Here is a 26,059-nt window from a genome sequence, read left to right as displayed (position 1 = left end):
TCACCCCAGCATCGACCTCCTGGGCTCTGGTGAACCTTCCACCTCAGCCTTCCAAGTAGCCAGAATCACAGGCACATGCTACCATGCCTGACTAATTTTTGATTTATTGTAGAGCCAAGGTCTTGCCAAGTTGCCCGGGCTGGTCTCAAACCCATGGGCTCAGGCAATCCACTTACCTCAGTCTCCCAAAGTGCTGGGATTACAGGCTGAACCACTAAGCCCAGCTTGAAATCTTATTTAAAATGTTCAAAATAAGCTGGGATCTGGAAGGCAGATGTTAATAAAGGCAATCATCGCATTCAGGTCTCCTGCCAAGAGGTAATGTGCGCACCCACTTCATTAACAAGGGGCATATATTCTTCAACGGGTTCGTTTACTTTATTTACTGGGTAAATTTTTACGTTTGTTTTTCAGCCATAGATGACTTTTTGAAATGAAAAGTTAAACTTCCTCAGCTATAGAAAACAAACTTCTAGATCTTTTATTTTTATTTTATTGTTGTTGTTATTATTTTGAGTTGGAGTCTCACTGTCACCCAGGCTGGAGCGCAGTGGCATGCTCACAGCCACTGCAGGTTCGACCTGCTGCAATTCTTCCACCTCAACCTTCTGTAGCTGGAGCTACAGGCATGGGCCAACACACCCAGTTAGTTTTTGAATTTATTGTAGAGACGAGGTCTCGCAAGTTGTCCAGGGTGGTCCTGACCCCCTGGACTGAGACAATCCTCTCACCTCTGCCTCCCAAAGTGCTCGTATTACAGGCAAGAGCCACAGTGCCTGGCCAGGATCTTTTATTTTTAAAGACACTCAAATTTTGTGCTAATTCCTCAAACACCACTCACATCCACTCAGAAAGTAAATACATTTAATTAAGTATTAAGATATTTTGTTCTTACTTTTTAAACTATATGCAAAATCCAGTTGCATGCTAAAACTGCGTAAGTGATAAAAACTAAAATTCTCTCATTACAAATATAATTTTCCACTTAGCTAAAACATCATTCAAACTTCCATCTGCATTGGGTCTAACATTTTTATGGTTTACAGTGTTGCGTAAGTTAATCATTAAATTATGAACTCAAAATTCTTATTTTGAATGTCTTCTCATCAGTTACTTTTGCTATCTTGTGTTTTTATAAAAGAGACTTTTTTTTTAGATGCATGGGATTGGCCTATTCTTTGCACATGGTCACCACATAAATGTGTTAAGAGGAGAACTGTGTAAAGTCACACAACGTATAGCTGGATACAGTGTACGGGTGTCTTGGGGACACATGGCAAGCCAGTGCCACGTGTGACACTTGGACACGCACTGCGAACTTCCTTCTACTTATGCAATCCAGGCTTCAGATGCATCTCTCAATTGCTCACTGCAGAATGGCTGCAGAACTGAAACAAAACCTCCAGTAGGAAAATGACAACCCTTTTGTTTCCACTAAATCCGCGTTCTGTCATCCGCTGGCAGCAAGCTTTCCAGTCGTGTTCCCTGCCAGTCCTTACCAGTTTGCCAATTATACAAGCTGCTTCCCAGACATCAGACACAAATTCCACAAGACTGCTGTGCAAGCGTACCCTAATTAACCATCAGCTTAATTAGACAATTTACTGTGTAATTAGCAGGCAATTAGTCAACACCTCTCAGATCTTATTGACTGCCGTGACAGCCCTTCCGTCTTTGCACTTTCCAACATTCCAGCACACAGCAGCCACCATGTGTCTAACCCTCTGCAGCCCGGGACGACTTGGTTCCAGGCGGAGAAGTGGGTGATATTATATAACAAAGAAAACAATCAAGATGGAGCCTGTCCAAGCAACACCTGTTTTTAGATTTATCTTTCACTCCAAGTCCAATACTGAAGACACTTTAGTTCTGCCCCACAAATGGCTACAGAGTCGGCTTCTCCATATGTTCTGTTTCATGTTTTAATGTGAAACACTTTGAACCCAATTTCTTATGAATCATACCCCATGGTAGGTTATGCCTGTTGTAATATGATTAAATGTTCTGATCTGTGTAGAGGAGACCGACTCCATTAATTCCCGCTGATGCTAATAGCAGGTCTAGACATCAATCCCACACACACTGATGAGGGGCTCTGGACTAGGAAAGCGTTTTTTAGTTTTCTTTTAGTCAACTTTGAAGAGGTTCATAAACCAGGAGTCACAACTCAGCATTGCAGCATTTACATTGTCACTTTACACATGTCCCATAACTTTAATATTAACATTAACACACTGAGTTCACATGAAAGAGCATATTTTAAAATGCTTTTCTCTGAGTCCATGTATATGTTATGTATCACCCCTATAAAATACTTGCTATTTCCTGGGGATTTCATGATTGGTAACTAATGATTTCCCAACAGCTGTAAGAAAGAACGATCTGTCACTTTTCTTTTCAGAAACATGAAATAAGAGGATGAATGTTATTGAATGACTCAAAAGTCATAAAAATATTCTGTTTATGAACAGAAAGAACAGAAAGACTCTGTGACCACTTCTGCATCATTTAATTGACCAATTGTCGTATCCATGTTCTGATGTCTGATAAACTTCAATAAATATAAACCGCTTATGGCAACAACATTATTTCTGTATTATTTAGGCTTTGCCATTAGCCATGACTTTCTTTTTCTTATGTTTTGAATGTAAGGACGTGGAAATTCCAGCAGAACCATTATGAAACCCCACAGGTCAGCGGAACCCAGAGGAGGCCGCTGGGGCCTCACTGGTACAAAGTAAAGCAGAACGAGACGAGGCCCAAGGGACAGAAGGCAGGAGCTGGGCAGGGACTCTGGACTGTATCTCAGGGCTATGAAAAGCCACTGAAAAGATATTATCCCACTGATGATGGCTGCTGAGTGGAGGCTGAAACGCAGGACAGGAGAGGAAAAGCAAGACTCCTTCAGGAGGCTGATAGAGTCCTCAGTGAGAGATGGGGAGGAGGACAGGAGAGGAGGCAGCTTCTTTTAGGAGGCTAGTAGAGTACTCAGTGAGAGACGATGACAAGAGTGGAGGAACAAGGCTCTTTCAGGAGGCTAGTGAAGAATTCCGAAAGAGATGGCGAGGAGGACAGGAATGGAGGACCAAGGCTCCTTTAGGAGGGTGGTGGAGTATTCAGAGAGAGAGAGTGAGGTCAGATGAGGAAGCAGCCTCTTTTAGGAGATTGGTGAGTTTTCAGCAAGAGATGAGGGTGGTACTAGAGAACGAGAAGTGATCTCTTATACTGTGGTGACTTAGATGATGAGACTGGTAATGTTTTAGTCTGGCATACAAATTATGGTAATAAAAATTATAATGTTTACTCATCACACGCTTTACATGCTACAAATCATTTTTACACCTTTTTTTTTTTTAAATCAGTCTGAGCATTACTAGAATACTGTAAGAAAATCAGAAAAGGTATTATGGTCCTATTTTATAATTAATATGCTGAAGTTTAGAGAAGTTAAGGAATGTATAGACAGTCACATTACTTAGGAAAGAAATCACCTCAACACTGTCTTCAAGACAAGGGACAATTGTAACCCTTCCATAAAAACTAGTAAGATTCACTGTGAGACCGTAACTTAAGACTTAAGAGCACATTTTACTTCTTAGCTGTCTACATGCAAGCTTGTTTTTCTCTTTTCCTGCTACAATTCTTAACAAGAGAATCACTATATAAATTTCATTTACCACTGTTTCCCTGTTGTCTATACAATCATACTTCTTTTTGTATTGATCAAAAGAAGATTTCAAACCACGATGCCAATGTTAGTTTATTCCCCCATGTGAAAACCATGTCCTAAGTAGCTGCCCGCTTTATGCTGAGTATTGTAGAAGATCCAAATGTCCCTGTGGCAACATCATAGGACTCTGGCAGCCCAGAACACAGAGGAGCAGGTCCCTGGCTGCCTGCTGTAAAATGCACCTTTGCCTGTACACTGTGGCCACGCTACCTGTAGCTCAGTCAGCGACCCAGCAGGGCAGAGGCCCTCATCAGGCCAGTCCCCCAGACAAGAAGACTCCCGAAGGCTTTGCTGAAGTTTCTTGGCCTGCAAGGCATACCACAGCATGTCCACTTAGTCGTTCTGACGTCTCACTTCCATCTGGAGTCAACCTCCATTGCTGTCTGTGGCTTCCCCCACCTTCTTTACATCCCTCCATATTTCCCCCCACAACTATTTCACCTAATCAAATGCATGTATGTTTAATCCCATCTTGGCAACTGTTTCTTGGAAGACTTGTACTAAGCTCTGCTATCATATTAGAAAATTACATGTTACTCACAAAATGTAGGGGAAAAAATAAGTATGAAAATAATTGTATGAAATGTAAGGGTTTTTGAATAATGTGTTTTTATAGGATGAATGTCAGTCACTAAAATTCACGTAGATATTAGTAATTTAACAGAATGTTAAAATACAAATTTTGACTGAGACCTTAAGGGGCTTTGAAATAAATCATAAAAATACATTTTCCCCCCTTGCAGAAATGTCTAAGCAGATGATAAAAATCTGCTTGGGGAGCTCCTATCCCCTTAACTGTGATGAGGTTATAAGGAGTTAGGGGTGTTGGAGATTATAAGATAACTTCCTTGGGGCATGCTGATGATGAGTTGTGAGTCCCACGGCCATCCCAGGACCCCTTATGGCTGAAAAGAGCTCCTGAGCGCACTTTGCATGTGTTTGCTTTTGGAGGTGAGGGCAAGTGTAGAGGGTTCACCTCTGCTTGGTGCACTCAGTGGAAGGTCTGAGTGGCTGCCTGAGTTGACCTTCAAGAGATGCAACTCTGTGGCAACCCGCAGGCATCCTGGATTTGTCAGGGCAAAGGACATGCAGGATCTTCCTGCAGATGGCTACAGGACCCATGCATGAAATAAGGTCATGGGAGTTCACCATAAGCTCTATCCCAGAGGGACCCCTGGAAAGGCCCATAGAGTTCAGCAGAGAAAAGTTACAGAACTCAACAGGCTCCTAGGATCTGTGAAGGGATCAAGCTGGGCCCAAAAGTTCCAAAGAGCCATAGGGAGAGCATTTCAAGAGAAGTGTTTTTGAAGAATGCCTGAAAATGCCCATGAGAAAAGAGTTCAGCTAAAAAATAAATTAAAAAAAAGCATGTCTCCAGAAGAAGAATATTATAGCTGTACAAGATTATATGTATCCAAGAAAGTGAAATTGGTCTTTAAGTGGAAGTGATATATATCAACTTAATAGTCACAATATTGCTGAACAGTGCATAGCATTCCAAAATAAAACTGCCTTGTTGATTTGTTGACTAGAGCAGGGAAATAGTCACCAGGTATTTGCTAACATTTGCAAAGACTGGAGGCCACAGTACCTGACTTCCAGTGGTTCACATTCAGGTAAAGCGAAAACCCACAAACTGATCTACAACTCTATCCTGCCTCAGTTGAGTAAAATTCCATAAAAGCTCAGAAGATGAGAAAAGATAACCATTGGTTAATGTAGTCCCAGAGGACTTGGGTGGTCACTGGCCTTTAAAATTTAAATAGCAGTAAGTATCTTTCTATTCATAAAAAATGGTAAAACTAGGGTATGGTGACGCAAACATAAACCCTGTGACTAAACAGATTCTGTCAAAATAGAGAGTTTGTATGAAATGAGAAATGGAAGTTGTTGAAATAGTGAATGGCAGTCACAGTGTGACTAAAAGTGACCCCCAAATTCAACTATATAATTCCTCTGACTAAAAGTTCTTAAAAACAGGTTGCCTGTTGTTTATGCAATCATATTTAAATTCCTTGCCTCACAGGCCTTTCCCACTGTTCCTACAGTTGCTTACACCATTTTATGAGACATTATTCTGCATCTTAAATATGCCGGCACTCTTATGACCACGGATGTTCCTGTTCTATCCCTTCTGCCTAGAACACAATCAGTGCAAATGTGAGGCTGTTTTCTTTAAAAATATTAAGGAAAATGATACCTACCTATTAAGTAGCATTTTAGTCTAAGAATTCCTGTTGCCTTATGCTGGCATCCAGATATCCTGTATCTTTTGAAGTAGAGTTCAAGTTTTTAGAGCAAAAACCCCATATATACAATATAATATATGTTATAAAATTAAAAATTAATTAAAAATTCAAGAAATTTAATGTGTATATGTATACATTAAAGAGTATATATATAAAGGGTGTGTGCGTGTATGTGTATATATATATATATATATATATATATATATATATATATATATATATATATATATATATATATAAACTCTCAGGACACATCCAGTATTGTCCATAAGTCTAACGTGACACTTGACTTAATTTCATTTTTAGTAAATTTTCCCTTTACTAGAGGGTGAATATAGCGGGAGAGAGGTGAGAAACTGTTCCAAACACAGGCGAGCTGGTGGAAACATGCAAATGAGCAAGCTGAGTGGGCTGGAAGGACAGCGGGTTCAGCTGAAGGAAAGGAAATTAGTTAAAATAAAAGACAACTGGTGTATGGAGGGGCAGTTGGATTGAATATTTCTCTAAAACACCAGTAATTTCTCTGAGTTAATGATACCTCATTGTCTTAGGATACCTCATTTCAGAAATAGTGGTAATTGAAAACGAAACACATCACTAGGCCTGAAGAAAAAGGCACATCAAGACAACTGCAATTCCACGAAAGCTGAGTCTTGCAATAGAATAGCCAGTGTAGCTATGCACTGAATGAGAATTTGACAGCAAGGTAATAAGGGCTTTAAATTAAAGTTTTTTCAACAAGTATAAGGAATATCCCTACGAAGCAATGACTAGAATCTTGTTAAAAAGCAATAAAGGAAATACAAAGTCAGGGAGGATATTATGGAATTCTAGCCATGCTAATTTCAACCAAAGAATGTATCATCTAAACACACCCATAATATGGAGATTGTTAACTAGTTGAATTTAAATCTGCCAAAGAATTACGTTAGACAGGATAAGGGTTAATCAGTTTCTCAAACAGTAGGACTCTAAGGAAATTTCCATTAGCCATAATTATGAGAATTTTCCATTAACCTTGACAACAGTTGCTTAAAAAAAAAAAAAGAAAGAAAGAAACTGAATACGAGGTATTTTCCGTTACAAGTTTGGTTCATCTACCAGCTAACCCAGATCAAAACCGTACATGTCAATTTATATTATTAAAAAGTCTATTTGCATCTCACTTTGTCCACTCTTCCAAGATGATTAACTAATTAACAAGTGTGAAATCACAGCCTGAAATGGGAAAGGGGTGAAGATGTAATTATATTGGAAAATTGATTAGTCTGCTTCATGGTTAAAAAATATTACCTTGGCTACCATTAAATGACTTCTACTTATTATTAGAAACATATACATCCAACTGTGTTTGAAAACATCTTACCCTATATTTTCTATTTAACAAACTAAGTCTGGCAACAGGGTAAGGTTGCAAACAGAGATTGACTTAGAACTTTAAGGAGAGACAATGGTATGTGCACTAGATTTTAATTTGCAAGATTTAGCTTCAATAATGAACACACACACACACACACACACAACGGAAGGACAAGCACACACACATTCTTCATAGAAGGAACAGGGTAATCCTCTTTGGATTACAATACAGAATGTCACACTTTATTTTTATAATTTATTTTGGAACCTTACTGGAAATAAAGATAGGATTTTTTTATTGTATTTATTTTTATTTTTTAATTTTTAATATTTTTTGAGTTGGAGTCTCACTCTGTCGTCCAGACTGGAGTGCAGTGGCCGCTCCCGGCCACTGCAGCCTTGCCTGCTGGGCTCCGGCAATCCTTCCACCTCAGCCTTCCGAGTAGCTGGAATTACAGGTGCGCGCTACTAAGCCCGGCTGATTTTTTTATTTATTGTAGAGATGAGGTCTCGCTGCCCAGGCGGGTCTTGAACCCACGGGCTCAGGCAATCCACTCACCTCAGCCTCCCAAAGGCGCGGGATTACAGGCTGAGCCACCGAGCCCGGCTAGGATTTTTTTAAAGATGAAATAAAACTGATTTACTTTATTATTATTCAGTTTCTACATTACCTCATCATGAAACAATACATGGGTGCCTAGATGAGCTTGCTAGATAGTCTTGATGTGAACACCTGGATGACACCTCCCATGGGACAACTATATGTGCACTGTAGTCTTTTAACAAACTCATGCTTTATAGTTTAAGGATGAGTAAATTTTATGAATGTCAATAAAATAAATCTAAATAAAATCAAAGAGTCTCGCCAGGTAACAAACTATTAGTATGCTGAAATTATTTCAGTTTTTAGCATGTAAAAAGTCTCCCAGATGCACTGAATTTGTTTAAATAGTTACAATTCCCTAGTTAATACATAAGTATATCTCAGAAGAACAACATTACAACATAAATAAAATTGATTATGTACAAAATTTGAGGTTAGAACTATAGCTGTGAATACAATGCAGTGGACTTTTGTTCATTTATTGTTTCATAGACTTGTGAGGCGAGGTAATATGGAAACTTAATAATAATAAGAAAAAACAGTTTTATTTAATCTTTTTAAAAAATCCTAAGCTCTATTTCTAATAAGGACTTCTAAAATGAGTTAGTTACAAAAATAAAGTGTGATGTTCTGTATTGTAATCCAAAGAGAATTACCCAGGCTCTAAAATATTACTACATAACATATTTGTAAAATTTTCAACTTTAAAAATATTATCTTTAGCATTTATAGTCCTGATAATACTAGTCCTCAGTTCTTGTCTGGTGGATAGGAGCTAGCAATGTGTGCAATTTGTGCAAATGCAGGCAAAACTTCCTCTCAATTAAGATAATGTAGATCGAAACAAGTTTCTTGGAACCCACATGGGAGAACAGACAACCTACATGGTAAGAAGTCTGCAAACCTTATTATGAAAAGGAAAACAGAACTATTTAGAAAGGAGAAAGAAAAGACTGTGGATAGGACATGCGAGCTGTCTCCAAGTAACTGAAGAGCTGTCATGTGGAATTGTGGTTCAAATTAGAATCCTGTAATTATTCACTCATCTAACAAGCATGCATTGTGTCCTTTTTATCTGCCAGACATTGTTCTCAGCACTGGGCATGCAGTAGTGAGCAAGAAAGCCAGCATTCTTCTTCTTACAGAGCTTACTTCAAGTGGCTAACACAGAAAATAACTAAGTAAACAGCTGGGAGTGGCTGTTCATGCCTCTATTCCCAGAACATTAGGAGGCCAAGGTGGGAGGATCACTTGAGGCCAGGAGTTTGAGACATGCCTGAGCAACAAAGGAAGAACTCGTCTCTACAAAAACCAGAAAAATCAGCTGGGCATGGTGGCACATGCCTGTAGTCCCAGGTACTTGGGAGGCTGAGGCAAGAAGATTGCCTTAGTCCAGGAGTTTGAGCACAGTGAGCCTTAATTGTGCCAATGCACTCTAGCTTGGGTGATAGAATAAGAAACTAAATTAAAAAAAAAAAAGTAAATATATAAATGACCAAGAGCCTGGCAATTTCATATGGGGATAAGTGCAATGAAGAAAAAATAAATCAGGAAGGCACAGAAAGACCGAGTTCTAAGGGTCAACAAGGTTTCACTGAGGAAGTGACTTTTGATCTGATAACTGTCCCAGTGAGAAGTAAAAGTCAGTTCTGTAAGTCCCTGAAGGACAAGCTTTTCAGGCGGAGCAAACATCATGCAAAATGACTTTAAGACAGGGAGGAAGCTGCCATGTTGGAGGAGGAAAGGGGGCTGGTGTGGCTGGAGCCAAATAGCCTCAGGAGAACTCATCTGAGGACAACCAGTTCACAGGATCTCCAAGCAGAAACATGAGCACTGGTGCCATGTGGCATGGTGCGGCAGATGGGAAGCCCTCAGTGTATCTGCTCAGCGAACCTCCAAGTTTCTGAAGGAGATGGGTGCAGTCAAGCAGCCCTCACTTAGAAATAAAGTGATGAGATCTAGAGAGGATGGATTACAAAAAAGCATGACATGGCGGAAAGACCCAGATTTGTATCAAACAGACCTTGATTCGAATCCTGTGAACGTCAACCTTTTGATAGGAGGAGGTGAACGTCAACCTTTTGATAGGAGGAGTCATTCCTTGCTCTTACATCCTGCTCTGGTCTTGTGACTTGTCCTAACAAAATGCAATGGAAGTTGTATTGTGCTACTTCTGGGCCTCAGCTTCAAGAGAGCTTGCAACTCCTCCCCATGACTTTTTGGAATACTGCCGCCTCAGAACAAGCCCAGCATAGTCTCTTGCAGATGAGGGTATATAGAGGAGATACAGGCCGCGTCATGCCAGCTGAGGACCAGGCATGTGAAAGAAACCCTTGAGGATCAGCCACCAGCCAGCCACCAAGCCATCTGCCAATGGACTTGCAAATCTGTGAGTGACAACAACTAACACACATGGAGCCCAGCCAAACCAGTCCAGCTGAGCCTTGGCCAGATTGCCAGACTACAGGAGCAAGAACAGATAGCTTGTAAGGTGGTCTGATATGAAGCAATAGGTAAATGATACGGAAATAGGTTACATCGCTAGCATCACAAAATCTAGAACATATAACATTGACTTTGGCATTGTAGGCAAGCAGAAGCTTGAAAAATCAAGAGCAGGCAGGTAGTGCAGGTTAGCCTGAACAAAGCACATAAGCAGAGGCATAAAATGTGATGTGAAAAAAGAGTGGTCTGTCTCATGCAGTGACAGAACAATTGGCAAGAATGTCACAGGTGATAATTCAGAAGTTGGAAAGTATATACAATGTATTTGTGGATCTAAGGGAATCTCTAGAGAGAATGCTGAACGTGTCAGTTGAATATTTCTACACAAGTATAATAAAGTACTATAAGAGAGAAAAGAAGCTAAAGGCTGTATTTGATTTGCTAAGCAAAAATTAGAACAAATCAGAGGGACCTGGGACCCACTGGGATAGAAAATCAACTGTTCATTATACTTAATCTATCCTGGATGGAAAAAGATTCTTGAAGTCAAGTACCTTGAAAATTACATCAAGCGTGTTGCAGTAAGAAAGTTTATTAAGACTTTAGAAAAAATTTAAGGCAGGTCCTAATAGATTACCTCAGGACGACAATAGAGATTCCAGTGTTATTTATTTATTTATTTTTTGAGTTGGAGTCTCACTCTGTCACCCAGACTGGAGTGCAGTGGCCACTCCCAGCCACCTCAGCCTCGACTTGCTAGGCTCCGGTGATCCTTCCACCTCAGCCTTCTGAGTAGCAGGAATTACAGGCATGCGCTACCACGCCCGGCTGATTTTTTAATTTATTGTAGAGATAAGGTCTCGCCAAGTTGCCCAGGTGGGTCTCGAACCCGTGGGCTCAGGCAATCCACTCACCTCAGCCTCCCAAAGCGCAGGATTACAGGCTGAGGCACCGAGCCCGGCTTCCAGTGTTCTTAAAAAGATGAACCACAGCAGCAAGTCATAACCGAAATCAAAAGAAATCTTTTTCAAAAATAATTATTAAGGTGGTTTTGGGGCATGAAGCCAGTCCTTAATAGATTCAAAAACTTTGAAAGAGGGTTTTATGATGATACCACTATGAGTTCAGATTAAAAGGGAAAATTCAAAATAAAGAGAGAAATGGGGTGCCTTAATTTTCTATGAGCAGAAGTAGGCTGAGAAATCTACTCATCTGTCAATAAGGACCATCACTGGCCATTTATGAAAAAAAAAGAAAATGCAGAGGAGAGAGCCAATAGCCCAGAGGGCAGAGTCAGCAATAGACAGGAACAATGGATTAGAAACCTCCTAGCAGAGAGCAGAACTGGACCCTGACCAAGCAACACCCTCCATCCTTGGAGCAAGGGACCCTGAAGCCGATGGTCAAACTGGATTTCAAAACTGCTATGGACAAGTGACAGCTGTGTGCCTTCCACAACTCCCATTTGTGAAGAATAATATCTACTGTGGTTCTCTTGACATATCATGACGTTGAACCTAAGGAGCCTTATGGGCATTTGGACATGGGACCTAGTGGCAAGATTAGATGACATGCCCCACATCTTGGCAAGGAGTGGATGCATTCTGCATATGGGAGGGGTGAGAACTGCTATGACCAGTTAGGACTGTTTGTAAGAATGACTACAATAACCCTTTCAAACTGCACACATATCCCTTGGGATGTGATTTTGTAGCTCTTCTTACCAAGAAATGGATCGTATTTACCTACTTCTTGAACATAAGCAGACCTTGTAACTTGCTTTGACAAAGAACATATGGTGGAAGTAAGAGTGTGTGATGCTGGAGTCTTTGTCACAAGGATCATTTGTCACAAGGATCATTTAGCTTCCACAACCTTGTGGGCAGTTCTAAACCAGTATCCTGGGTCATGAGACAGTGAGGCAAGAGACATTAGGAGGAAACAGACAGGGGGCCTTAGCTGTCACAAAAGGTATAGTAATCCCACCTGAGGCTTCAGACACATTTGGAAGGATACCTTGTCAGTCTCCAGCATCCCACTAATAAAGGCAAATGCCTTCCTGAGGCCGGCAGACATCATGTGAAGCAGAACTGCCCATAGGAGCTCAGCCCAAACTGCCAACCTATATGACTATGGTCAAATAGATCATTGCTGTTATAAGTCCTGGACAATGTATGTAACTTTCTCAGACTCTTACTTCATCCAAGAACAAAAATACTATCTATCTCATTTGTAGGGAAAAAGTGAGATAACTTATAAAAAACATTGTCTATACCTTGTAAGTATTCAATAAATGGTAGTCAATAATGTGAATAATAACAATAACAACAACAACCTGTAATACTCAAAATATCCAAGATAGTGTTTTGTTTTGTTTTAAGTTGGAGTCTCACTCTGCCTCCCAGGCTGGAGTGCAGTGGCATGCTCATGGTCACCGTAGACTTGACCAGCTGGGTTCAGATGATCCTTCCACCTCAGCCTTCCAAGTAGCTGGAACTACAGTCGTGCACTACCATGACCGGCTTATTTTTTGATTTGTTGTAGAGACAAGGTCTCACCAAGTTGCCCAGTCTGGTTTCCAAACCCTGACCTTAGGCAATCCCCTCACCTTGACCTTCCAAAGTGCTGGGATTACAGGGTTGAGTTACCGCTCCTGGCAAGATAGTGATTTAAAAGCAGTTTTGGATGAGACTGGATTCTCCTAGGCCTAAGTTCTTTCCTCCATACAACCCTGCTTCTCTATATTTGCCTTTCTCTAGGGTAATTATTTAATTGGGAAAATAAATAACACAACAACACTGCATTTAGAATCAGCAATTTACATATTAATAATTACTTTTATGTAGTCCGTGATGTCTCAGAAGGTAGAAAAATCTATAAACCATGGATTAACTTAAGAGAGAGATTTGAGGTCAATAAAAGGAACACATTTCTAACATAGATCTTATACTTATAACAGGCTGTATTGCCTCAAAGATCTAGCACATTCCTTATCACTAAAGACATTCAAGAACAGATTACATTTCTTCTGTCAGGACTACTGACATATGAGCTTAGAAAGTTGGGCCAGAGGATTTGTATGTCTCTTCTTAATATTTTGTGATACATATTCTGTTTTCTCAAAAGTTCTCTGCATTTTAAGGGTTTATTCAACAACTTAAGTTTAAAAATACAATCTATGCATTTATAAATTCCACTGACATTTCATTTTTAGACATGTATAGATGTACTATAGAAAGTAACGTAGGATATGAATATTTTTTAGTTGGCCTTTTCTCCTTTGATTAAGATCAATGCTGAAAACAGTCAATTGTTTTAAGAGCTAACTGTCTTTCATGTGTCTAAGAAAAAAAGAAACTCAATGTGCTGTTGCCAAAAAAAAATCTATTGTTTCATTTAGCCAACGAATATTTATGAAACGTTTATTAAACCCCTCCTATACACTAAGCATTGTGCTTTGTGGTATAAAGTTGTATTTTACAGAAACAGCTACAATCAATACTTTGATTCCAACAACATTATGAAGAATCTTAAATATTTTCAGTTTTTAACATACTGTATTATGTTGAGAGAGACCCATTACATGTCTACCTAATTACCTAATCATCTGACACTTATTAAAACCAAATATATTCAAGACGTCTGAATCAATTACAAGTTTATATATAAATATATAGCTTATAAATGAAGGGAAGTGTTGCTTAGGTTTGAATTTGATTTAGGATAGTAATAAACACGTCTTAGTTTATTTATCTGTGTAGTGATAAAGACATATGCAACTTGCAGTTAGATGTTGTAGATTTGCAGAATATAATATGCAGCTCTCTGAGAGGACAAAATTTATGGAGATGATTAATGAAAACAAAATGTTTTTATCTGCTTATCGATATAATGTGAACTCAGGTCAAGGGGTTATTTTATGGGAAGACGAAACCATTTCTAATTTTCCCTGTTAAACAGAGCACTTCTTTGTTTTGTCATGATAATTTAGCTTTAATCAATCTTGGCAGAGCGATTTCTCGCCCACCTTTTAAGATTTAAACTTAAAGCCAACATATATTTATATTAAAAAAACTTATAGTCATATTTTAATATAATTTTGTCATCTTTATAAAACATAAATAGAATCTCAAGATAAGCCATCTAGTTATTTTGGAACATTCTTGAAAAGATCAATTTGGGGAAGAAGAATATAATTAATAAAAGCCATCTCTGATGTTATTTAACACAAAAGCAAACAGATCTTTTTATACGTGACATTAAAAATCTGATCATTTTCCTCCTTAAAGTGCATACAAGCTTTTATATAGACTGCACAGTAGAGAATAATAATATTTCTGTTTACTGAGATATCAACTGGCGTTTCATTGTAAGTCAATGGTCTGTCGGTGCCACAGCGCATTAGACCTCAATCTGGCATCTACAAATGTCAAGAGCATAAAAAATATATATAGGATGAAAATCAAAAGCATGTTCTGCACTCCCAAAAAAATAAAGCAAGGGAAACAAAGTTCACCTAAATGTATTTGCTGCAGAAATCAGTGCAATATTCAGCTGTCAATCTCTAACGACAGCGAGGAAGCCACACTGTCAGTAGGACAGGGTAATAAAATTTCTAGCAGGTGTTCAGTCAGGGCTCTAATTTTTACTGAACTCCCTTGGTAAGCATTTAATTTCTTTATCATATGCAGGTTCGGCAAATTGCACTTCATCAAAACTGTATTGTGAAATATTAATATTTCATATGATAACAAAACTCCATAGAACACCTTTGTCATATTAAGATCATCCAGATTTCAAATGTCAAGATTCTGAATTTTAATACATCTTAAATAGATTCTTGAATTGGCATAATAAATTATAATTAGGCTCATCTAAATTGGTATGCTATAATGTCACACAAATGTATAGTACATAAAATTTTTTAGTAGACATCGTTAGTAAAAGGCTGTGGGAAAAACATGCATTCATACTACTGAGTTGTGTACTACAACGTTTCATCAGAAAGAAGCTCATAAGACGTAATTACACATTCATAACATGTTTAACCACTAATTGGGAACCATATAAAAAGAAATAGGTCTCCATGAGGTAAACAGACAGCTCTGCAAAACGGTGTATGCAATTGGAATTATACAAGCCCGTGGTAGCATCATCACTCTTGTCACTGCAATTTGCACAAACATGTTTAAAATTGTCTGCACAATATTTTGTTATATCCACCATCAAAGTAAGTAAAATAAGCCTTCCTGAAAGCCCACATCATTATGTTTCATGTGCCAAATTTAATTTGCATTTGTTCATAACTCCCCTTTTGAACCAGCATCACAGACTTCTAAACTGATAGATTAAATTCAAATTGGAGGTTTAGAGGGAAGTTCACTTCCACATTTATTTCTGGTGGTGATCCTAATAAAGGCAACTGCTCCTAGGTTACCAAAAGATGCAGCATCACAAATCAATGCATGTCACCAACAGAGTCAAGACTGGTGGCTCCGGTTAATCAGAATTCAATTTTTGTAAGCAAAGAAAACATCAAATTCAAAGCAGCAAATGCCTTTTTAAAATAATTATTCACTTGTATTCAATTAGCCACCTATTTCTATTTACATATATTTTAAAAATAACATGACTGATTTAGTCAGTAAATGCTATCTGAGACTCAGTTTTCTCCAACAGATGAAACATTGGACAACAACTTCCCAGTTATTGTTAAAGGATGAATTGAAACAGAGACAAACATCGCTCAATATCCTACAAGGTTGTAAACAATTGATTCATGATATTCTACAGCTGAATCCACCATAACCTTATTACATTTCATCTAATGTAAGTATTTCTAATATTGAGCCAATTTGTTTGAAAAAAAAAGAACCTCTCTTTAGTTAGTTGAATATAAAAATCTTGAGGTATGTTTTCCTGCACCGGTTTTTCCAACTTTTGAGGAATCTGTAGATTTTCTTGACCACACTTACACAGAGCATCTTGTAAAGCTGTCAGAATAAGACAGCCTTAGTGTTTTAGCCGTAATAATGCTGGCTATTGATTCTAGTAAGAGGAGAAGGAGGGAGAGAATGTGCTTAATGGGGCATGTTTGTTCTCTATTATTTTCTTTGCCTAAGGATAAGACTGGTTCAAATAATGATACTCTTTCAGTCACTAGATTCACACATTCTTATACATTAATTATTGCTAACTATCAGTTAGTACTAAGAACATCGAGAGGCTTAGCATTCATAATTTTTTCAATAAGTGCTCTTAAAAATGTTAAATTCAGCTGCTCTTTTCTAATTCAAAATCACATAAAGATGCAATCCTTTACTGGATAAGCCACCCTACTTTGAAAACATGCAGTTACATGCTTTGTGTACTTTTAAAAAATCAATCTCAACTTGAATAGGTAGTTACTTCCTACTCGGTACAGAATGTTCAATTTTAATATGAATATGACCTCATAGAGTCAAATGAAACTCAAGGTATAGGTGTTTGAGAAAAGTTTATGTATTCAAAATTCATGAAAAATCCATCTTTTTACCATCACTAATGAATTTCACGGACAGACTCATTTTGACATGAATTGGATCCTAGAATTTCGTGCAAACCAAATCCATTGTCTTTTTAACTTTGAGTTGAGGTATAAGTCCTCATTCACACACATTCAGAAATCAGAAAACAATTAATAGTGTCAAAATGAGAATTAATGAGTTTGTGATTATTAAGTGACACAGTCGCTTTTGTAGGATTTACAGTTCTGATGCTTCCTAGACAATACCAGGTGAGAAATGCACGCCCCACCCTTCCCTCCACGGGACAGAGAGAAAGGAAGGGGTGATAGGTCTAGTCCAAGAGTGTCATGACTGCTGTTATTTAGTCAAAAAAGTCTTTCAGTTACAGTACTTATGACTCAATTAAAGCAGATGACAGACATTGAGAGATGATTTCAAAAATATCTTCTTACCTTATCAAGAGAGAAAGTTTTGGTCAGGGCAAAGCCCCACCCAGCTTCAAAAGCTCGCCGAATCATGGCTGTGCTGGTGGCTGGAGTTGCACTAGCAAGACCAAAGGGATTCATGAACTTCAGACCAGCCAATTCCACGCTGATGTCCACCATGTCCACAGGCGTGTAGAAAAGGGGCAGCGCGGGCTCAGCAGACACAGATGCTCCATACAGCGACTGGAAAACACAGACCCACATGGCTCAGGGGTCAAGTTTACACTGTCCATACGTTACAAAATTACTTCAATAAGGCATCTGAATTAATTACATCAGCTTGTTTACAGAAAAACGTTGGCAAAAAGTCAGCGAACAGTGAACCCAACTCATATAATACCATCCTTCTTGTAATTTCATAGGCAGTATGGAGAGTATTAACAGAAATAAAATCAATTAAATAAGCAAACAATTCTATTTAAAACATACACAGCTTCAAACACAAAAGGGAATAATTTAAGAATTTATCTCCCTCATCCCATTAGCCCAGCCTCTTTGTACTTAATTCACGAAAATGTCTTTAGAGCCCAGAGATATGGACAACAGCAAGTCAGGAGGCCTAAATTCAATTTCCTGTAATCTCGCTACTGTTTCTTTGGTTTTAGGAAGCCTCCTCACACATGCCTGATTCTTCCGTACAGTTTCCAGTACAGCAGTAGGATGCCGCTTGCCTAACTGCCTACCTCTCAGGGACACGTGGGAACATGCAGGAGATCAGGAGCCACAGGCAGACAGTAAACTTGAAAGTGGATAGTGGACCCAAGGGCATTAGGGGAGGTGCTTTTTTGTTGCTGTCCACCCCCCCCCCACGAAAAACAAACAGTTTCTGTCAAAATCTTCAACTGGCATGCAAAACTGTACATTTACCTTTGCTAAAAGACCACTGTAATAATGCTATCTTGCAGGGTTATAGGAATGATGTAATGAAACCACTTATGCATAGCACATGGCACACTGGAGTTCAGTACAGAGGCGTTGGCTAAATGCTGATTCCTTTTCTAACTGGGGAGATTATTAAAGCTCTCACTAGTCCTTTTATTTGTAAAGTCTTTTTCTCTTCCTCCTCCTCCTCCTTCTCTCTCTCCCTCCTCTCCCTCCTTCCTTCTGTCTCTCTCTCTCCCTCCCTCTTTCTCTCTCTCTGAAAGACAAATAATACTGGGAAATATAAAACAGGATGCGTTTTCTCAGCCACAGTGGCTACTGAATGAACAGGGCCAGTTAATTCCAAAACAGAACTCCTTCCTCTTGTGAATCATGACTCAAAAGAAAAGTTATTTGAGCAGAACTTTAATTTTACATGAGTGTGTCTTGTGTGGATAAAGATTAGCATGACTTGCATAGAAATTATTTCTGGCCCACCACCATTTATAATGCAAAGCGAAGCTCACTTAATATGTAAAAAAGCATCAAATGCGTCCACTGAAACACAAAATGTTCCTGGTTCCTGCAAAGGAGTGGCTGATGGCAATCAGTCTTCAGCCACAGCACACGCCTTTTGCCAGGGACACCCTGGGTCTCCAGGTACATTTCTGGTGTTGGTCAGTCTGGTTGTCAACATAATTTCTCCTGTCCTCTCATGCAATTGCAACAGAACTAAAAGAATTATTAGCAAAGACAAAGGCTGTAGTGTGTAATATAGAGAAACGGGAGTAATTTGAGGTGTATGCCTATGTGTACCCACACAAGAAAGCAGAAGAAAACCACCCTTGATGACATTTTATTAGCTCTGTGTCATTATAATTTCAATGGAATCAAGCAAGTTTTAGGTTAGACTAAGGAAGAGTTTCCTGACACCAGGGGTTGGTCAATACTGAGAAAATTTTAGAAACACCTTCCTATTTGTAGAATCTTGGAAACAACATGAAACAACCTTGTCTCTGATGCCAACAGCAAAAACACACAGGTTCCTATCTACTATACTTTATAAGGGGAAATAAATGACCCTACAAGTTCTCTTCTCTTTTTGTGACTGTGTACTGAAATATCTAATCTTTTCAATCTTACAGAAGAATGTTGGTTTGTTCATAACTGTAGCTATATATGGCATTAGGCAACAGCCCAAGTAGGAAGACATATACATGCAGTCAACTTGCATTGCTTAACTCATGTTGTTTTAAATAAACAAAGCATTGCTCTGAGATTTTTGAGAGGGCTGTTGCCTTAAAACTTAGAAAGGAGATGATTTGGACAAATTTTGCAAAATTTTCCTTAAGCTTCAAAGCAAAAACAAAAAACAAACACACCAAATAACAAATAAACATATACAAGGGGAGACCCTTCTCCCCAAAAAAGAATTCTCTTTTGGAGGGTGGGCCCCTTGCAGTATAGGCTTCCCTCACTAGGTAAGTGTTCCAGAAACCTATCAGCATCAGTGCAATAGCTGTGGGAGGCTGTGTTTGGCTTTAATTTTTTTTTAGATTATTTCAACGCATTTGCCCATTTCGTGATGGGTGATTTACAAGTGCACCTGCCCACACTGGGCTGAACATTCAGCAGTTTTGGGCTAAAAATGACACGACCTCCGTGCCCTACCCTCCCTATTCACCTAATTTCACTCCAGGTGACATTTTTTTGTTTCCCCAATGAAAAAAGTTATTAAAGGAATAACTTTACCAGTGTGGAAAAGGTGAGACAAAAATGGCAAAAGCATTAGAAGACATCAAAATTGGTAAGTTCAGAAACTGTTTTGAGCAGTGGAAAAAGCGTCTCGATAGATATACTGAATCAAACGGAGAGTACTTTGAAGGGGATTGAAGTTTAAACATGTGAGGAGAAATACATAATTTTGTATAAATAAATTTTGTTTTGGGGTGTGTCCCCCCTCAGATGCACACACAAAATTCTTTCAAATAAAAAATACAGTTTTTTTTTTACAAAATATATATCTTCTTGTAGTCACAAAAAATGCGCCGATGTATATGTGTGTATAATTTAACCCAACTTCTACCCTTGTCCCAGGCAGTCTTTGTTCCTATTTTGTAAACATAGGGCTATTGTGGGTTTTGTCTTTGTGGCACTACAGCCACCCAGTCTGTTCAACCTCATTATATATGCACATCTCCTTTTCAGAAATGTACAAGCCTGTTCCTCCTCTGCCTCTTGCTCAAGGAGCATCTCAAGTGTCAGTGCTCCTCATGAGGTTAGTTCCTCCCAAATCCCAACTGCAATATTTAAACTCAGATTTCCAGGAGACCTCAAGGTCTGTGGCTGTGAATGCTTTGCCCTCACCTCAAATTCAACTCCTTATCTCACTGTATTCCCTTCTAGGGCGACATTATCCAAATTGTCAGCTTCACGCAATGCTATTTTTCCAGTCATTCAATAGTGTTGGTAAATAATAAATCTAAGAAGACAATTTAGATACTGAGCAATGGAGATTGGCTCCATAATGGTTCTGCTGCACAAAAGAATACCTGTTAGCATCAGAAATGATACAGAAGAAAACAATGTATTGACATGAAGAAGCATTTATCATATACTAAGTGAAAAAAAAGAGTGGGTTAACATTATATGTAAATCCAAAGTTTTTGGTAAAAAATCCATATATATCTATTTTGATGTATGTCTCTGCTTATCCATCTATCACAAAGGATAAACATGAATATGCTAACAGAATTATCTCTCAAAATCAGGGTTTTAGGTAATCTTTGATTTTTAAAGTTTTGCTTGTATTTTTCATGTTTTCAATAATGGGACAAATTAATTTTATTAATTTCTATGAGATTAATTTTATATGAGACAAATAGACTAACTTATGTGCAACAAATAGATGTAAAGGTATACTGAAACAATTTTTAAAAGAAGTAATGATATTCTAAAACCCGTTAAGTGGAGATCAAGGTAAATAGCTTGTTATTCAGTTTCCTCCACAGACTGTCCTAAATCAACCATTTCAGTTATATTTACTTATATTATTCATAAAAGTAAAAATAGAGAACCAGAACAACCAAATAGATGACCTACTTTAAAAGTTTTATTTTACAAAGAGAAAACTAAGGCCAACAGAGGTTTAATAAATACCTGTGAGTTATTCAGTTGCAAAACCATAATAAAATGTATATTTTCTCTCTTGTTGGCTGATGTTCTTAAGCCTATCCTCAGAAATAAAATGTCTGAACTATTCCTTTTGAACCAAAGGAATCAAAAGCAATTCCTTTATGTCTCCTTGTCTCTGCACTCTTCTCATTCCAAATATTTATTAAGAATGTAGAATACAGAGATGAACAAAACAGACAAGGTCCATGAAGTTTATATACAGAACAACACAAATAAAGCTACCAAACTACCACCTAACACAAAATTTAAACTACAGATGGTTCATCACAGTTACATGTCTCCATACATTTTTTTTATGTTCCAATAAAACTTTATTTGCAAAAACAGGACAATGTGGTTGGGTTTTGTCCATAGGCTGCATTTTGCAGCATGTCTCCATACATTATCGTATGCATTTTCAACTGCCTAAAATACAAACCCAAGACTTTCTTTACCCATCAAACTCATCATTCTTCCAAACTCAACTGACTCATTCAAGCATATGCTTCCTGGGACACACTTTCTTAACACCACCTAAAGCCTTTTCTGATATAGCTCATCCTTTATCTGCTATTTCCCAATTTAAAATATGCCTCAACCTCAGCTGCCATCATACTTGGCTGTACATGTTAATTTTCTCTTCAAATCAACACACGCTCCTTGGGAAGAGTGACTGACCATATCCTAGTAAAATTATTTCTCCACTGAAATATAAAACACATATCTATATAAAACATTTTTACATATAGTTCTGCCCTCTGTGGAGACATAGATAAATAAAATCACTTTCTCACATGGCAATCATCAAATATGTTTCAAAGAACTATCATATACTTTTTAAATCCCCTTTTTTCCTCTAGACTAAAATTTTTATCTTTATAACTAATTTTAATAGAAAACACTTTTCAGTGTTCCAGTTGTCCTTTATTGAGACTTGTTTACCTGAAACCGAGGCATCTGTTAATGGTTGAAAGGGTTAATTATAAGAACTTGGATTTTGGCCGTTTCCCTCTCACCACCCTGTTCTAAAGCAAGAACCAACTTATAACCCGGATATTACCTTGACCTCTTTCATTGTTCAGAATATACTTCATGGAAAAACTGAAAGAAAACTGGAAAAGCAAAGTAAGTCATAAAAAATTGAGATGAGGAGAGTAAACACAGAGATTAAGAAACACTAAATCTCCAATTTTTAGAGTATAAAGATAGGGTAACCTCTCCTTTTTAGAAGTCTTTGCCAGACTTAGGAGAAATTCAAAGCGACAGGGATGTCTGAAGACTACTTTGTAAAGTTTGCTTTTTCGCCTTCAGAATTTGGGGAATAAAACTAAGTCACATGATAAAATTTCCAAAAATGAACTCCATGACAAGCCTAGACCATGAGAAGTTTCCAGTTTACAGGGGTTACCCTTAATTTTTCTCATTTTATTTCTATCTGCAAATTCCCTCAAAGCTCTTTACTACATACAGAGCAGAGCACAAGTGTGTTAGTGTTATATAATCCCAACTGTGGGCTAGACTCCCCCCCACACACACACACTTCCATCTCGTCTCCTTTCTCTCCCTCAAAATAGCTCATGTTTCAGTTTACTGAGCTACTTATAATTTCTCCAATAAAACAATATCATTAATGCATCTATGCATTTTGACTTCTTTTTTGTCTTGCAATGTTCTTTCCTGTTTGGTTTTATTTATCTTTTTTAATTTAATCTTTTGTTTATTTATTTATTTATTTATTTATGTTTTTTGAGCTGTCACTCTGTTGTCCAGGCTAGTGTGCAGTGACACATTCATGGCTCTCTGCATCCTTGATGTCCTGGGCTCAGGTGATCCTCCCACCTCAGTCTCTTGAGTAGCTGGGACTATAGGCCTATTCCACCACACCTGGCTATTATTTACACACACACACACACACACATACACACACACACACACACACACACACATGGAGGTGACAAAAAATGTATACACATTTTAAGTATGACTTTCATTCAAAAGACGGCGTTAATCAAAGGCGTGCTAGTGTCGCCATGCGACAAAGCAGGACAAAGAAAATGGTGGAAGCATGGTTGAACGAATGTCATACTACACATTGCTACCATAATTTATTTCAGCTTCAAAAAGTAATAGATACATAGCATCTCTTTAAATGTGTATGCATTTTTTAGCATGTGTGTGTGTGTATGGGTTTTTTGCTGTTGTTGTTTGGGTTTTTTTTTTTTTTTCCTTGGTAGAGCTGAGGTCTTGCTAGGCTCTTTAGGTTGGTCTCAAACTCCTGGGCTCAAGCAATCCTCTCACCTCAGCCTCTCAAATCACTTGGATTACAGGTGTGAGCCACCGTACCCAGTCACTGCCTAATTCTAATGCTTTGAAAATCCCAACTAAGGCTTCAAGAGTCAATCCTATTGCCATTCCCTAAATTCAACAGTCTTCAGAGGTAGGAGTTATATTTACTATTAACTAAAAAAAAAAAAAAACTTTCTTGGCCCCCACAAGTAAATTCTTCCCTCATACTCCGTACTTGTTTGCTTATACATACATGCCTCCTGTTGATTTAATTGCAGCACCTAGCATAAGACTTGGCAGAAAGATGTGCAAACTATTTGTTGGATATATTACACTAGAGACCATGAGTATTTAGTCTTTTTTATGTCAGTTGCCAGTACAGTGATAGTCTTTTTAGATGCAATAATAACTCACTTTATTCCAAATATATAAAAGCCCATTATTCTATAATCCTAATGTAGAGCAACATTCAACTCTTACCTCTGACGACTGTTGAATTTAGGAAAGAGCCATCTAGTGGAAATGGTAAGAAAGTGCTCTGAGCAATTAAGTTACTATGTAAATATACACGTTCTATAATTCAGTCATATGAAGTGACATAAAGATTCACCAATGTCACAATTTTGCCAGGGTCTTTCTTAAAATAAAAAAAAATCGTTTACCCTGCCTGACTTTTAACTTCCAGCTTAAAATGAACTTCTTGGTGGCAAGTAAGAGAAACTATTAACTTCAGATGGTATTGAAGGGGTACAGGATTATCCCATGAAACTCAAAGAGAAATGCAGCTGAGCCTTCAGAAGGGGCTGGGTATCCTCAGGGGCTGGACTCTATCTCCTCTTCTGTGGACATCTACTTTCTTCTTCTCTCTCTGCCAAGTAACTTCCTCTGCTTCTTATTCTTTAGGATTCAGATTGTACAGGTCTAGGCCAGTCATTTTTAACTCTATATATCAGAAGCATGTGGGAAGTTTTAAAAATGATGATGTCCATGTCAGATCACCTCCACAATAACCACACCATACGCCATGGAGTGGGACTCAGACATTAGGATTCTTAAAGGTCTCTCCAAGGCATGCAATGCGCATCCAAGGTTGAGCATCACTTCTCTGGTAACAGCAGCTCTCTTCCTAGTTCCTAATTCTCAAGGTTTGGTTAAGATTGTGTTTTAAAAAATGTCTACTTTATTCAACTAAGTGGCTTCTGAGGGCAGGTTCAAGAAGCGGTAACAACAAAAAAGTATTGTTTAGATTGGGCAGATACTCCAAAGGCGCTCACTTGGGCACCCATATGGACCTATCCACCAACAAGGTTTCAGCTCTGACAAGTGTCGATGCGTTGTCCAAATGCCAAGGCCTAATGTAAACACAGGACACATCATTCTCAAATCTCAAGATACATTTCCATTGGTTAAGACTTATGCCAAACACAGTGATGGGTATTTATACTTATTATTCTCTCTTCTAATCACAATTCCTCAGGGTAGGCATGATTCTCCTATTGAAGTGAGGAAAGTAAGGCTTAAAGGAAGTGAGCAGCTCACTCAAGTATGGGCAGCTAAGTGGTGGGACAAGCCCTGCACTCACAGATTACACTTGCTTACATCACACTGCCTCAATCTTGCATACACATCTTTTCTCTAAATGATTAATGTCCTCAAAACAGGAACTAACCTGAGGGTCATTCATGATGGTTTGATTGAACACACACACACACAGCACATAAACAGACACACCAAAAATTCTTATCAAAAATAAGTATATACCACTCAAATATCATTAAGATAATCAATCATTACAAGCTTAATTTGAGAAGAGAAATAAGTAAGTCATAGACTATAGTGACCTATTATTTTATTATTACATTATTACTCTCTTTTCCATCTTGGGTCATTCAGACCATATTACTCTTTCCCTCTGGTTTCTTCTGTTTACCTGATTGGATCATGGAATTACAGCAGAGACATTTGCATGGATAATAATTATGCTGTTGGGAAAAGCAACTGACATCATATTTATGCATCCCAAGTGCATCTTTCCCAATTGGTTTCTCTAGAATGAAATTCAAAAAAGGAAAGAAAGAAAGAAAAGGCACTACTGCATGCAAGACTATCGGCAGTAGTATACTTGATTAGAGAAAAGGAAGCCACTGCCACTATGTCCCATCCAATGTACAGTCATCCAACTTCTCTCACTTACTTGTCTTACGTATGCTTCATTGTGATTGGATGACCTGAACCCTATTTGGGAGCCGCTGCTCTGAACCATCCATTCTGAGATTACTCTAAGGCAAAGAACAAACGCCACTGAGTAACAACCACTTACGGCTAGAATAGTTCACAGGCCAGATAAATGCATTAATAAC

General features: G+C 38.3%; 1 protein-coding gene across 1 annotated transcript in view; it reads right to left on the bottom strand.

Annotated features, from left to right (window-relative positions):
* Window positions 1–26,059, bottom strand: part of LOC103263796 (dihydropyrimidine dehydrogenase [NADP(+)]) — a 405,431-nt gene that overhangs the window by 174,340 nt on the left and 205,032 nt on the right. The window contains 1 exon segment of the mRNA XM_021714144.1: window positions 17,346–17,561. Coding sequence (XP_021569819.1) covers window positions 17,346–17,561 — 216 coding nt within the window.

Source organism: Carlito syrichta, unplaced genomic scaffold, assembly GCF_000164805.1.
Source record: "Carlito syrichta isolate Samal-C Ts95f unplaced genomic scaffold, Tarsius_syrichta-2.0.1 Scaffold305265, whole genome shotgun sequence".
Classification (NCBI taxonomy): Eukaryota; Metazoa; Chordata; class Mammalia; order Primates; family Tarsiidae; genus Carlito; species Carlito syrichta.
The sequence above is the reverse complement of the archived record's forward strand: the minus strand, read 5'-3'. Positions and strand labels throughout refer to the sequence as shown.